Source organism: Falco peregrinus, chromosome 6 (assembly GCF_023634155.1).
Source record: "Falco peregrinus isolate bFalPer1 chromosome 6, bFalPer1.pri, whole genome shotgun sequence".
In the NCBI taxonomy this organism is placed as follows: domain Eukaryota; kingdom Metazoa; phylum Chordata; class Aves; order Falconiformes; family Falconidae; genus Falco; species Falco peregrinus.
The window spans coordinates 65,760,605-65,777,175 of record NC_073726.1 but is presented as its reverse complement, the minus strand read 5'-3'; the positions used below and the strand labels follow the sequence as shown (position 1 = coordinate 65,777,175).

General features: G+C 39.5%; 1 protein-coding gene across 6 annotated transcripts in view; it reads right to left on the bottom strand.

The window, feature by feature from the left end:
* DGKI (diacylglycerol kinase iota) overlaps window positions 1-16,571 on the bottom strand; it is a 233,888-nt gene that overhangs the window by 134,068 nt on the left and 83,249 nt on the right. For all 6 annotated transcript variants that reach the window (XM_055808931.1, XM_055808932.1, XM_055808933.1 and 3 more), the window contains exons 3-6: window positions 9,293-9,388; window positions 5,970-6,044; window positions 3,416-3,472; window positions 2,153-2,218 (exon numbers count right to left, since the gene is read on the bottom strand). In XM_055808931.1, coding sequence (XP_055664906.1) covers window positions 2,153-2,218; window positions 3,416-3,472; window positions 5,970-6,044; window positions 9,293-9,388 — 294 coding nt within the window. The remainder of the gene's footprint in view (window positions 1-2,152; window positions 2,219-3,415; window positions 3,473-5,969; window positions 6,045-9,292; window positions 9,389-16,571) is intronic.

Genomic DNA, 16,571 nt, shown 5'->3' with positions numbered 1-16,571 from the left:
GCCAGTGTTGAATACTGGGCTCAATGGTACTTCAGAGATGAGACTATGATAGAAAGATGGCCATAAGTTACAAAAAAACAGAATCATCACAGTGAGTAGACAGAAATAGATTGTTTGGTTCCACTGCACTCTAGTAAGATTTTGAACAAGACTTTCCAGGCTCCCTTCCCTGGCAGCAATTTCTGCATATAGAACTTTTGCAGTACCTCTGTGAAATCACCTCTGGGAGAAGAGGAGAGAACTGAAGCCTAGATGAGACCATATAAACTGTATCTGCACTAACAAGTGGTAGCACAGGCTCTGTTGGTACTGAGGACACTATGCACAAGGGTTTTCAGAGAATTTTACTTTGGATTAGCTGTAGTCTGGTGCCATGGACTAAATGCCCTCTCTCTAGCTGCTGCAGAGTTAACTTTCAATTAAGTTCAGTCTAAAAGGAATTCTGTTCATCTTCGGCAAGACTGTCTCATGTGTGAAACATGGTAAGTGATGACCATCAGGAAAATTCCTTCCAAACTGCACTTCTGATCTAAGGTGGAACACTGACATCTACCTCTGTGCTCCAGATGTCAGGAAGTGTCAGCTGTGGCACAGAAGGCACACAAAATATGAAGCCACAAAGCCATGCTAAGGATGGATGTTGGGGAACAGTAATGTCTTTCCGCTAGCTTATGATTTGAAGCATGAAATGGGTGTATCCTAAATACTCTTTACTCAAACTGTTATCAATGATCATTAAAACACTTAAAATACTGGATTAAATAATCCAGTTCCAGCCATGGGATAGGACTAATATTGCAACAATGAGATCTATCAGAATCATTAGATATTCCATGAATACTACTTCCTGTTATTGTTTTAAATTTGCTACCATTCCATTTCAATGATAGCTCCCTTTCTCTTGCATGACATTACAATATAAAAGATGGTTCTCACTCAGAGGAACAAAAAAAACGTAACAGTGGAGCATGAGACAGACAAGTATTTTGCTGTAATGGGAGACTGCTTGGCCAATAAATATAATGAGATATTTTTATTTTTTTCCCTAAGCCTTTCTCTTTCTTGACAAAGACAAACTCTACTACAATACACTCCTGTTAATCTTAACTGCATATTTCTTCTTTAAGGGGAAAACTGTGATTTCCTCTGAACTTCTTCGTATCAGTCGGAGCTGACAGGCAAGTTAGGATGGACTGGTCATGTTGCCCACGTATACATACCCCGCACAGGTTTTGATACGATAGGCAGGAAATACTCCCATTACAAAATAAACTCCTAATGCCTCTAGGGGAGATCCAGGCCAAAATGGCAGAGGAAGGCAATATCACTGCAAAGTCATACCACAAAAAAAGCTGTATGCAAAATGCCTTGCTGCACTGTTCCCATGCTACTTGCTATAAAAGGGCATCACATTTTTATTGCCTGACTTGATGCAGCTGGTGATCTACATCAGTATTCATCTAAAAATCTGATTTTCCTCCGAATTAAGTGTTCTGCCATGGAGACGAGACACAGTCTTTCTTACTAGGCGAAAGTATAATATAGTGCTAGAGAAAGGATGTTAAACCCCTGTGTCAATTTAATTTTAGAATACCTTTCAACAGATTTCAGGGGTGCATAACACTTCAGAAGAAAGGTCTCCAGTAGCTAAGGTGGTACTTGCCCCTTTTTAGAGCTTTTACGAAATAAAATTTTACAATCTATGCAGCAGAGGAAATGTGAAACAGCCTCAACAAATATGAAAGTCTGCCAGGGCAAAAAAGAAAGCAACAGCCTTTCTTCTTCCAGAGGCCTGAAAAAATAAGCCATCACAATTTCAGCACAGAGGACAGCACTACAAGAATGCCATAATGGCATAGGGTTAGCTTAATGAAGAAGGAAGCTCAAGGAGCCACGGCCTTCCCCCTCCTCACTTTTAGCAGCCAGTGCAGCACAACGTCCCAGGACATGTAACATGCTCATTCTTGCAGATGCTGCTGCTTTTTCCCTCATGGGAAGCAGGGCTGCTACCACTCAACATATCAGGCTTGTCTTCAGCCCTTAAGAAGCCAAATGTTTAGGACAGAAAAATTTCAGTGACTAAAAGGACCTACTGACTACCCTGAATTCTTAAGTGCCCATTATTGTGCTTGTGATGCCCTGGAAATCCTACCTTTCCACACTGCTTACATTTCCCCTCCTGCCTCCGCCTGTGCACCCAGTGATGTCGGACAAAGTTCTGCAAAAGAAGGACAAAAAGATAAGTTATAGAAAGCAACGACATCTTGCACTCAGTGGTACCATCTGTGTGAAATTGCGTTACAGACACCAAAGGAAAGGTCCCTTCAGCCAATGTGATCATCTCTGGAGCAAAATGTAGTAGTGCCCATGGGAAACCCCTGACACAACCAAAACTGGAGATGGAATAAGGATGAGATAGTGTTCTTTATCCATATTGAAATGCAGCCAGAACTACTCTCTCTGTACCCTTCTACAAAAAAAAAAAATTCATTACATGATGTGGAGATAATCATCACCTAAATACAGGGTATGGAAGTACCCAGACACTTCTGTGTTCAGCCACGATGCAGGGCCCTGCTCTATTCTGCTTGGAAATACAGCCTTGTAATGCAGGAGAAGGGAAGGAGGGGAGGAAGGAACAGTCACTGAAGCAGTCTTTTCTCCATGTTTGGGCCACTTACATCCTGGATGACAGCAAAAGGTAGGCAAGAGACAGGAGGGTGTGCAGGACTGCCGCCCCTGCTTCTGCACAGGCAAGGGTGTTAGAAGGGGTCTGCCAGTGCCATGATGTTATGCCAGCCAACACTGAACTGTCCATGTGGCAGGGAATTAGGCTACCTCTGCTAAGAGCAAGATGGCCACCAAATCAACTACAAAAGGTAAGAGGTGTTCTTGAAACACTGGTTTCTAACTATGCAAGACACATACATGAATATATCAGTAATAAGTATCCAGCACCTTCAAAGGAGCTCAATTCATACAGTAGCTGGATGCAAATCATAAGGGTTTTGAATGTTTAGTATTTTTTTTTAATGTAAAAAACTTAGGACACTAGAGATACTTCTAGGAGAAAAAAAAAAAACGAAGAAGCAAGTAGGAGGAGAGGGAAATAAAAAACACTAGTTCAAAGGTCAGGAAGTAAAAAAAAGAAATGCTACTAAAAAAAGGCAAAATACAGTATAGCTGAATGAATGGGAAAAGAAACAACAAAGATGAAGTAGTTTCCATCAGTGCAAGTAATGGAGTGCTTCAGCTAGAATTCATTTTACATTTGTTTTGGGAGAAGAATGTGTTCCACTGGGAACCATGCTCTGTCTAAGACTCCTCTGAATCTAAAAGCACTGATGCAGCTCCACACCAGGTAGATCAGCACACAAATCAAATGGAAAGCAATCATCATTTCTCCACTACTTACTTCTCTTGGAGATCTGGAGCCTCCTTCTCGGAAAGTCGGTTTGCAGCGAAAATTAATCTGGCATTAAAATAAAGCTGTTTAGAACTGAAAGTGAGCTGAGAGAGAATTTATTCCAGTATGTTGATCTAGGCAAGACTTCCAAAATATTTATTCTCTATTAAAATATTAGCTTCATTAGCTAAATAAAGTAACTTACCTGGATGCCAGAAAAATCTCTTTTCAGATGCCATAATAACTCTTCTTGCTAGACCTCTACACAGCCTTCATCTTCACTAATGCTATTACTGCCTGCTCAGTTCAACTACTAAAACTGTCTCCTCCTTCCTTAGAAGGAAACCACTTTATCTGTTTTTTTTCTGAAGAGCATTTGCAACCAAAGTGGACTTAAGCTGAGGGCTCAAGAGTTAATAGGAGCTAAAAATATAACTCTGTAAAATCTTTTTGCACATCCCAGCTTTATGTCTTCATAAACAAAACCTGTGGAGAAGTCTTTAACGCACATTGATGAACTGTACAAATTACCCTAATTTTCTACCTTTTGCTTGGATCAGGCTGCTTTTATATCCACCTCTCCAGCCACAAACCATTTGGGGAGCACTGCACTGCTTCATGCAGTGGTATTGCCTCCTTCAAACGGGAAAGACGGAATGAGGACAACAGAAGCTTCCATGAACAGAAAACATTTTTAGGAATGTGAAGAGAAAAAGAATTTAACAAACAAGGGAGTCCTATAAATCTCTTGGTTTGTTTTTTGGTGGGTTTTGGGTTGGTTTTTTTTTTGAGAAAAGAAAATCAATAGAGTTAACAGCTGGAGGGGGGAGCAGGCAGAATGTAGAGAGAAAACATATACTGAAGAAGAGAGAGGCAGGGGAAAAGGCCAAAGGATATGTGAGGTAAGAATGTACTAAATGAAACAGATTCAAGCTTAAGTTCAAAGAATAAAACCCTTCAAAGAACAACACATTTAAGGATACTGCACAGCTATGTTTTGTTATGAAGGTAGAAGGATCAAGTTCCCTCCAAATTTAAATACAACTCTTCCCTTTCCCATATAAATGAGTCCTTTCCTCATTTAATAATGGCCTTCAAAATAATAGCTCAAGGAAAAACCACCATCAAAACCAAACAGTAAACAAAATACTTATTACTTAAGAAGAAACAAAGACTTAACATTAGTCTTCCTCCACTGTGCTTCACCTGAAATTGCAATTCATTGTTTCACTGCTGAGTTGTGGCAGGCTGGAAAGAGCCCCAGCTTACATTTATTTTACTTGCAACTTACATCTTTGCAGAGGGGGCCAAGCACAAGACTTATGCATCACTTCTAAACTCCACAGGCTTTAAGAGGGATGCAGACTTTATAACAACCCTTTGCCAAGAGGTGAATTTCATGGCCTCCAGAACAGCATAAATAAGCTCAACAGAACGGGTTTTACCTAAGTGCTCATTTGCTCTGGCTGGCAATGCCACCAGCTCACTGGGCCATGGAGAGTCAGCACTACTGCTGATGAAGGAAGTCATGAAAAATTCACTTGTAACATTTTGTGCTGAAAGCATGTGGTAATGCTAATTTCACTGTGGGTAAAAGCATCGGGGGTGGAAATGGTACCTCTCCAACTCAGTATTACAGCAATCACTGTGACATTTGTCAACACAAGTCCAAATGCTTGGAAAGGAAAACATTCTTTCCAAAGGGTTGCTGCTATAAATTTGTTATGCATCAACTTCTTTTATGGAGAACAACATTGCAAAACATATAGGAGTGAAGATGAAGCTCTAGTGAAATCAGTGGGGAAATTCCCACTTACCTTTCTGGGTGGGATATATGTAAAGAAATAAAAGGGTGGGGGGAGATTTAACACACTACCAGTTAGACATAAGAAAGACAAATCAATGATGAGAAGACTGAAGTCACCAACAGATATTCTATAGGCACCTGGGGGTGATGAGGGTCTCCTTGAAGGAACTGAGAAGCAGATCAGGTCAGGTGTTCACAGCAATAATGATATTATAAAGGAAAGGTTTGATGTGTTCTATTTTAAGTACAAGAATTTCTGAAATCTTGAGGAGAGAACAATATAGTAAATCCAGTGAAAAATGCTCATAGTAGCATCTTACATTACATTGCTTGTAATAAATACAGCTGTCATAATTTATCTTATGCTGGGTTTAGTTGAGGAATTTTGAAAGGCCTACTTTGCACATGCAGGATACTGCATTTTCCAGCTTCAGTTTTAAGTCTAGAATTCGAGGGAAATTATTTTTAAAACAAAAAATGTGAAAGCATTCCATATTTTTTTTGTTGGTTTGGGTTTTATGGGGTTGGTTTGTTGTTTTTGTTTTTTGTTTAGTTTTTTTAATGGTTCACAGGGTTTGTACAAATCTATTTTAAATAAGTAAGCTGGAATTTTAAGGGTGGGGTTTTTTTAAAAATATATTGTTAAAACAGCTATGAAAACCTAATTTGGCATACGGTGCTTTCCAGACTGAAAGCTTAGTAAAGGAATTAATGAGTGTTGTCCACATCAGGCTCCAGAAGATGGCAATGTCTTACCTTCTCTAACTGCTCCATGCACGCGTTGTGGACCACAATCTTGCAGGCAGCACACTTCCTCCGCAGAGCAGATTTCTGCAAGAGGAAAGGGAGATGTGTGTGCACGGAGGTGCGCTGTTCCCAGCAGGAAAAAAGTTAGCTGTGAAACAGGAGACGGTTCGCTCCTTATGCAACATATATTATTTTTTTTCCCCTCTCTTGGTGCTTTCAACTGTTCTGCATATTGAAAGAAGGTCTGAAGCTCTTCCAGTTAAGAATTAGACTTTGTGAAGAAGAGAGAGCCACAGTACTCCAGCCTGTGAACTAGAAGCAAACGGCTGTGTAGCAGGTAAGGCTGTTAACAGTGGAGATCATCACTCTAAAAGGGAGCAGCCTGCCAAGATGATGAGCAGGGCCAGTGAAAAGAGGAGAAAAAACATACATGCAAATCAGAAAACTCAGACCAGTTCAGAAGAGTATTGTCATTTCATGTTTATCATATAACACTTAATTTGCTGGGGCTGACCATTGCCTTACAGAAAAATATTTGGGTACTTGGGTTGTTTAGCAGAAAATTACAACATTCTCACACAATGTTGTTAAATGCTTATGAAATATTACAGCAGGGACAAAATTCTCGATCTAATTAGGCTGGTTAGTTTTATTAATTTCAGTAGGGCTTTGAAATAATTTCCATTGAATCCCCTGAGCCAAAGCATATCAAAGGCAAGAGAATGTATCCAGGAGAAAGAGAGAAGGGGGGGGGGGGGGGCATCCTTGCATATACTCAATGTAATAAACCAGATGGAATTAATTTTCATAGAAATTTAACTTAAAGACTTGTGCTTGAGGGATAGAAAATTTATAAACACACTACATGTTGAGATTTATTTGCTTCAGTTTTAGATTGTCTGTTCACGTTCATTTAAATCTCTAATAAATTATTTCTTTAGAATTTTCAGTATATTGTAAACAAACTCAAGAAGAAACAGGGAACAGCTTCAGCCCACATTGTAGAATAATTATTATAATTTTACTGCATCTCATAATTATGAGTCTGAATTATCTAGGTACATCCTAACTGTACGTGTTCACATGTATGTGGAGTGCTGTTCTAATGCTTCCCCTGAAGAATCATGAGACTATAACAATTAAGCTTTCATGTGTTTTGTGACTTGTTAACTTGAAGTAAGTTTTTAGTCTCTGTGTTTACGAAGAAGTGTGAAACTACATAAAGGAATTGATCCCTAAGATGAAAAACTGCAAAAAGCAAACAAAGGTAACACCTTGCAAGCAGCTATTCTTTTAATATCTTGCTTTTTAAGTTGTTCTTATTATTTTTGAATGCTGGTGGATTTGTATTGAAAGGCTATTAAAAATTCAGACTATCTTTTCCATTGCTTCTAGCTTCTCTGATTTGTCATGAAATGTCAACTCCATACTCCAGAGATGAGTTAATGTTCTGTATAGGCTAACATTTTATGCAAAGTCTGTGCAGCTACAGCTTAATTATTTCTCACTACTTCTCCACTGAAAACATTTGATCTTAAATAGTCTGCATGTAAAAGAACTAAGGCAAAGAAAGACCAGGACAGGCATAGAAAGATGCAAAAGATCTTCGAAAGATCCAAACCGAAAAAGCATTAGCCTTTTGACACATCAGGTTAAATTAACCACAACTAAAGTTAACTGGATTTTCATTTCCATCTCTAGTTCTTAAGCTAATGAAAACCCCATACACTGCAACACGTTATAAACACAGATATCTCTTTCCCCAAAAGGGAACCAATATACTAGTACCTAAAAGCGTAAAGAACCTCAGTCAAGTAAAGGCCAGGCAATTAAGAATCAAGCAACTTTAAACTCTGCTGATTCCTCAGCGTCTTCAGGCCCACTGGCTGGAAAAGTTTGTCACCATGTAAGAGGTCTCCCAACATTCCCAGATACAGTATAAGTCAGTGGGTATAATTTACCAGCTACTGAAAACAGTCCAACACCTACAGAAACATACCTCTAAAGCTAAGACACAGTCTTGCAAATCACATGCAACGTATTACATTACGTATTATGAAGTTTTGCAAATGTCTAAGAAGATGACAACAGTTGTACTGGGTCAGCCCAAAGGTCCACTCAGCCAAACAAATCCTGTCTCTGGTTTTTGCCAAAACCCAGTGCCTCAGAAGCAATACAAGTGCAGGGCAAACACTCAGTGACACTTCCCTTGAATATTACCCCGCAATCTGCAGTCTGTTACAGCTGGGACTTGGATACAGAACTCCTTGTAAGCTGGCACAGACTTCCCAGGCTTGGCCTTAACATTAGATGCCACAAAGTTATCCATTTGCTTGAGAAATTATGGGCATGGATATTAAATTGGAGCTACAGAAAGCACTAGTATTTTAGATCAAAGCACCCCAAAAACTGGGGGTGATTAGTGAGTCAAAATGCTTTAACTTGGATCAAACGATCTGAGCTGGATGGTTGGCTTTTTTACTAAAAGTAGAAAGGTGGTATCATGAAGAGTCAGAGGCAGTATTCACAAACATCCCAGAGAAGAGGGACTCCCTTTACACTTTGCAGTCAGAGGGCCAGGAAGCTCCCTTGATCGTTGATTCAAAGCAAGGACTTGAACTCTCTCACCATGCTTCTTAATACCAAGGTGTTTGGTGGTTTGTTTGCGTTTTTTTCCTCTCTTCTGCTGAAGCAGTTTAACTGAAATACTAGGTGAGGAGTTGCTGAAGCAGACTAGATTTGTAACACCAACTCCTCAAAGAAGAGACACGGATGGGTTAGAGATCAATCCAATGAAATGTTTTCATACACAGCAGAAAAGCTTCAATAGGAAAAGGCAAACCCCGAATATTTTCAGACAGGACAAGGCAAACACTCAAACATAAGTGCACTCATTGCTGGTGAGTGCATTCAAGAATTTGGAAAATTTGGTTCAAATCCTTGCAGTGACTAAAATCACAAAAATTTGATCAGACTCCATTCTCAGAGACCCCAGCAAGTGAAATATTTGTGTATATAGATAAAAAGGTAATTTCTTTGAACATTTCTAAAATACCTCAATATTCTCACCTTTTTTCTCTTGCCATGTCAATAAAGCTACTCATTACATCCATTCTCGCTGTGTAAATAATCTGGGTCACTCAAAATTTTCTGGGGCTTTTTTCCCCAAGCAACAGAGTCTTTAACCAGTAGACTTTTGCCCCTTTTTCCTTATGGAACACAGGCATCAACAACAGCAAACAAATAATGCTCCCAAACATCTGAGCACTGTATCAGTCTAAAGTCAGGCTTGTTACCTCAGAAAGAGAGAAGAAAATCTGAAAATAACTCACTGAGAATTTGACTTGGCAGCTTTCCTCCCCCAGGTAGCAGAGGTCCCCAGAAACATTTGTCTCCAGCCACAGATGCTCTCCATTCACAGCATTTTCCTAGAAAAAGATGATTGTTCATCTGGTTTGTGATATATGTGAGTATACAGAAAGACAGATCTGATTTTCACCACAATTTTAGAAAAAGAAAAAAAAAAAAACCCCACAAAACCCAACAATCATACAATCATGTGTTGTTCTGGTTTTTTACAACACAAAGCCATAAGAGTATTTCTCTGTCTTACCACCCCTGCTTAAAGGATGCTGATGATACAATGAACTGTCACCAATCACACCTGAAGTATTTTTGTGCACAGTTCAGTGAAACTTTGCCCACGTTTTTCGCACATGCTGCACTGTTTGACTGGGACCCTAGATTTCGTAAGCATATGATAGTACACAAAATTTAAAGAAACAGAAAATCAGGAGAGGTGAAACAAAACCAGGACTACTGAACTTTCAGTTGGAGAAGCCCAAAAATTTGAGAACAAGGCTCAGAAGTGCAAAATAACATACTGACATTAGGACTTTAGGCTTTAGGATAATAAGATAGTTTAGACAAGGAGAAACGCTTTAAGATGGCTGGATCGACACTGTATGAAAACATCAAGCAAACATGAAGTGGCCAGGAGAGACCAGATTTTAATTTTATACCTGAAAGAATGAAACATTCAACTGAGAACACTCAGAAAAAAAGTTTACCTAGCACACTGACCATTAGTAGTGATTAACAGGGTAACACCCGATTTTTCTTTGACAGTCTCATTTGACTAAATCTGTACTTTAATTCTTAAAAATTCTTGTTCTGAGGGAATTTGGTTGTAGAAAGACTTCAGTTTTAACTTGACTGTAATCCTGGCTCAATTAAAAAAAATCTAAGAACTCTACTGTACACTATTTGAGCAAACTGAATAAACAGGATTTCTGTTCAGCCAGAATTAGAGCATGATGGAAAATGCTTTGACAGTCTCTGACATTTGGTTCCCACACTGCAGAAGTCACAAATGATGACGCTTACCAAACAGATGGCGTCCAACAGCAGGATGCTCTGAAATAGCCATCTCGGTTAAAATAATTTATTTAAAATACCACTGACAGTTTCCAAGTGATGAAATGAGAAAGCTTCTCTTGCCATGCAGATTTCTTAGGTAATGCAGAGAAGCAGAAGTGGCAAAATCCTTTGCCTTCTGGACTACGAGTGCATACACAATAGACAAGACCTACACAAGTCTGCACATGGTGCCTACCACAACTCTGGTGTTTACTTCAAATTAACCAAGAGGATGGGAACATTACTGTGTTTTTTCTGGTAGGAAGTCTACCTGTCCATAGGTCATCTGACTTCATCAGAAATGCTCTCATTCGTGTCAGACTCAGTATTTTCCCTCGGCACAAGGGGCTGGATGAGACTGATACTTGGATTCCAGTCTACTGCAATTACACCCTGATTAATCTTCATTTAGCGGCACACTGTTCTGTACCTCCGTTTCCTCTCATCCTTTTGTCTGCCTGTCCACCTGAGCTGTAGACTCCTCGGGACAGAGATTTTCCTGAACTGTACAGGTCAGTGCACAATAGTTTAGGTGAGGCTTTTCAGCACTTTTATAATGTAAAATAGCTTTTAAGGACTTGAACTAGCTTAAGAAATTCTTCAGGCCTTACTCAGATGGTAAATTACGCAGACTGTAAATTCTTTCCCTTCAAGTTTATCCTCATGTTAAAGCAATTTTCCCTGGCAAAAACTGTATCAGTTGTACAGCGTTTCATGGAAGCCTAGTGACACCATACTAATAAAACTACGATGCTCACAGTACTGCTGAATATATTAACTTCTTGTCTAGTTTATGAGAAGCCAGACAAGAAGACCAAAGCAGGATCTGGGCTCTACCAAGGAATGTTTGACCTGAGCACATTCTCTGATGACTTCGCAGTGCAAACTCAACATTATAACCCAGAGCAAAGTTTTATGGATTACAAAAGATGTTTAGGAAAGATTGACTATGAAAGCCGAGTAAGTAAGCACACAGCCCCTGAGACATCATTTTTAATGAGGAATCAAAATTATATTAAAAAAATAGATTAAACAGCCCTTCAATCAGGCCATGTCCACATAACTTGCCATCCAGGATTTCTAAAGATAAAGTGGACCATGTCCATAAACTAGTTTAGACCAATTGAGTATGTTCTCCATTTTTCCAGACTGTCATAGATTCACATGTCTAACTTTACATCACAGTAGAAATAAAATCAGTAAGCAGTCTACAAGGATGACCTATGTAGTTCATGCTATGATAGACTTCTGACAAGACTAGATAATAAAAATGTAAATAAGTCAATCTGGTATAAGTGGCACACCTCCAGATACCTACTGCCACAAACAATTTCACAGCACTGTGTGTGAAAACTCACAATTTCAATTCCAGCAAATTGACATTTGAAAAATCTTCTTTCATCCTGAATCAGAGCAAATTGCTGAGACATCCCAGGATGAAATGCCCTCCCTCAAAAAGCTTTGTCTGTCGATTTACTCTGCCTCAAAATAAGATCAAAGGGAAATATTTGAACTTCACTGTTCTAAATTTTACAGAGCACTATCATTTATATGATGTGACATTCTGTTGCCACTTAAGCAAATCAAGATGATATAGTCAAAGGAAAATGCTGTGACCTTTACCAAGCCAAATTTTTCATTCAATTCCAATAGAAAATTTTGACAAAAATAAATGTATTTCTATGAAGAATTTTGACTTCAGAAAAATCAGTGTTTCCTACTCCATCTACCAACACAAACTGACAGAGGTCACTCTGATCACCTCTAGTATGAGCTCCCATTTAACACAAAACTAGAGCACAGTAAAGGCTACATCAACACGTGTATATTTTGACACAGGTATTTTTCCACAAGAGCTTTGAATTCAGCAACATTTTCATAATTTGCCAGTTTGGTCTATATTGCACTTGATGTCTTTATGTTAGCTTTAGGAGTAAATTGCTACTTAAGAGGCAACCGTCCTCTTTCTGTCCCTGACCCCTTAGACCCCCGTCTCACGCTCTTGCCATTTTCCTCGTGACTGATCTAGTAGCTGTGAAGCAACACATGAATCAGTTGATCTGATGGAAAAAAAACAGACGACTTATCTACCAAATCAGCTAGGCAAAATTACTCGCCCTGTGACCACATAACTGCTGGATCTCACACAAGCCGTGGTGGGTTAAAGGTGGGTTCAGTGGGGCTGATGCTTTTGGTACCCACTCAGCGTTAAACCAGCTCAGCTGATCTGTCAAATCATGCTTTTAGTCTGACATGCTCTGCTTTGACTTACTGTGTAGAAAAGGGATACTGCCCATCATCGTGGATATAACAACAATTACTGTAGGCCAATATCCTGCAGTTAAAGAATGAACTGGGAACTTTGTTTCCTCTCCTGGCTTCCCTGCCCTTGCAAGTGTGTGAACTCCACGTCCTCTGAAGAGACAGAGCCCCTGCTCACTGAAGTGGAGGCAGCAGTGCTTTCCTGGCAGATGCAGCCTGCCTCACAGGGGACACATGAACTCAATATGCTCTCCCAGATGGAGACCTCCCATTTGATTGCTCCTGATCCATTACCACCTTAATAGCAAACAATTCCAGTATTTCAAATATTCCTTGCATATGAAACAAAAACTAAATACAATGCACACACACCCCCAAAGTGAAAAAGAAATAGGAATTCAAGGACTAGGAGTCTGGGAACAATGTAATTGCATGTGCGTGATCATAACTTGCTGTGCATATTTCACTAATTCAACTGGGTTTCTTCTAAGTGCCCAGCACAGTTAAATAACAGAGCATGTGTTACCACCATTCTAAAGCCCTTAAATATCTCCATACCTCACTGTTTGTCAAGCTGCAGTCAGAATGGTTCCAAAAGCAATGCAGATAAACCCGAGTAATTTAATTTGCCATGTTAAGCAGCTATAGACATTCAGCCAAACAAATATACCAGTCAGCTCAACTTTTTAGTTCAAAGGAATCGTAACTCCAATTCTAACGGGAGGAATGGAGCTCTCCTCTCCTCCACTCCTGCCGTGACTAGCATGCTGCAATAAATTATGTAAGGCAGATTTCTAAAATAAGCCATTAAGAAATTTTTCCCTTTGTTAACACTCCAGTAAGAAAGATTAATCTTCTTAAAAATATACATTTACCTGATAAACTTACGATTAGTCTAAATTCAGTGTTCAAGCAATCTAAATCTAATTAAACATATTTGTGAGCAAAAATTATTAGCTTTAGCCCTTTTCTTTATGAGGTCCCTATCAAGCAGAAACGAGTTTGTTTGGATGTCTTTTTCCCAAATGTCTTTCATGTTTAGCTTGTGTTTTACCCTTAACTCTGAAATTCCAGAGTCTGTAATGCTTATATAATAGCAATGTCCCAAATGGTTTTCTGTTGATATATATTCTCAAGGTTAACTCCACCTTAGCACATTTTATTTTGGGAATATTCTAAATGAAGTCACCTTTTCTTTAATTATTATAAATGTAATATGTGGACATAAAACAAAACATCACAGAAATACAGTATTGCATCATTATTTAAAAAACTTGAAGATAAGTAGACTCCAACTTTCAGAATTACTTTTGGGCGTTCAGCTTCTAGGTCTAGGTTCACCATATTCTCTAGCTTTTTCTGCCATTCTCCTTTCCCCCACCATGCTTTTCAACATCCCTGCATCAGTTACCTAGTCCTGTATCCTCTGCTGAGCTTTTAAGATTCTTGTCACCATCATCTGAAAGATCATCTGTATGCAGAAGCAGAAAAACAATTGTCTTCATGGAGGAGCAACGTCCAGATGCTATCAACAGAGATGATGATTCCCTATGTTCCCATGAACTATTATTTTGGCTGACAACTTAACTTCAGTCTTTTTGGCAGCAACGGGGAAAAAAATACCTATTTTCAAGAAGGGCACCTTCTGTAATACCACTGCATCCTCTACACACTGCTGGAAAAAGGAAAAAATAAAAATAGAGGTGGCCACCATTTTGATAGACAATAGACCTCTTTTTCCTCTTTAGATCTCTCTGGAAAGATTAGTTCTCAAACCCTGATGAAAAAGAAACAGCAAAGTAGGACTACTGATCCTGAGCACATTGCTTCAAGTGCCATCTGCACACAATATTTCAGCAATTTTAAGTATGCACGAAGCTTGAACTTATCACTACTTATTTAAGTGGAACCAAAGCTCCCAATGCCTCTACATGCTTTTATGTGACTAATGCAATACCCATACCCCAGCGTTCTCGTTTTTCATGTGAGCATCTGATAACATACATCTCTTTCAACTGTTCCCAATTACAAAACTTAGTCTTGCAGACACACCAATGAAAGGGAAATATTCTTTCGTACAAAAATTAGTATAGCTTTTAGGAATTGATGATACAGAAGCCAAACCATTCACACAGAAAAGAAATACACTTATCTAGACTCACGAGGGAAATATTTGATCATATGTAGAACACCTATTAGCGTACTAACACACGTTAGTTATCCAAAGTGTAGTATATCACTAGGCACTTACAAACACTGTATATGAAAGTAAACGGACAGCACTACTGACCAATGCCAAAAAGAGGCAGACTATAATGTAACAGATTCATTGCAAAGTCACATTCATTGATTGTAATTAACTCACTGGTATGGGCCACCTCACTGTCTATTTATCTAGACCATACTCCTTCAGTTTGTCTACAAGAATGTTATGGGAGATAGCGCCAAAACCCTTGCAAAAGTCAACATAACCACCATTGCTCTCCCCCCATCTACCAAACCAGTCATTTAATTACAGATGGCTTTCAGGTTGGTCAGGCATGATCTCCATAAAACCATGCTGACGTATCATTCACTTTCTTATACCTAATATTTTTTGAAATGGCTTCCAGAAGGATTTGCTCCATCATCATCCCAGGAATCAAGGTGAGACTGATCAGTGTGATTCCCTGGATCCTCCTCCTTGCCTTTCTTGAAGACAGGATTGACATTTGCTTTGTTGCAGTCCTCAGGAACTCCTCTTTCAAAGACAACATAGTGTTCTTGCAATTATCAGCCAGCTCCCCCCAGTACCTTTGCTTGCACCTCATCAGGTCCTGTGGACTTCTCTATGTTCAGTCTAAGCGTCCCCTAACCTAATCAACCATCCTCTACAAAGGCAAGTCTTCCTTGCCGCAGCCATGTCCTGGTTTTGGCTGGGGTAGAATTAATCTTCTTCATAGTAGCTGGTGCAGTGCTGTGTTTTGGGTTTGGTGTGAGAACAAAGTTGATGGCACACTGATAGTTTTAATTACTCCTAGGTAACGTTCATACCAAGTCAAGGACTTCTCAGTTTCTTGGGCCCTGCCAGCGAGAGGGCTGGAGGGGCACGGGAAATTGGGAGGGGACACAGCCAGGGCAGCTGACCCGAACTAGCCAAAGAGGTATTCTATACCATAGGGTGTCACACCTGGTATATAAACTGGGGCCTGCTGATCACTGGTCAAGGACTGGCTAGGCATCAGTCATGGGGTGGTGAGCAATTGTATTGTGCATCACTTGTTTTTTCTCCCTTCCCTTTGGATTTCATGCCTCTCCCCTTCTCCCTCCTTTTCATTATAACTTATTATTTTATTTCAATTATTAAATTGTTCTAATCTCAACCCATGAGTCTTACATTCCTTTCCGATTCTCCTCCCCATCCCTCTAGGGTGCAGGGGGAGTGATTGAACAGCTACATGGTTACTTAGTTACTGGCTGGGGTTAAACCACAAAAAGCCACTGGTGTCAGGGGCCTGCGATGATTCCTGAAGACAGGCCTTAGCAGTAAAAAAAAAAAAAAAAAGCACACATTTTGCACATTGGTTTTTCCATGTCCTTTGTCACCATGTCCCCTGTTCCATTCAGCAGTGGCCCAACATTTTTCCTAGTGTTCCTACAGCTGATGACATGTCTACAGACACCATTCTTGTTGTCCTTCAATTTTCTGTTAGATTCAACCCCACGTGAGGTCTGGCTTTCCTTACCCCATCCACATGCAATTGGGTAGTGCCTTCTACAATCCTCCTGGCTGGCCTGGCCCTGCTTCTACATATTATCAAATGACAGTTTCCAACTTCTGCTCAAACACCTCATTTCTATTCTTGTTAAGATCTGGAAGATTTTTTTTTTGTCTTTTATACATATAATTTATGCTCTAAGGTTATAATATTTCTCCTCTGAAAAACATTC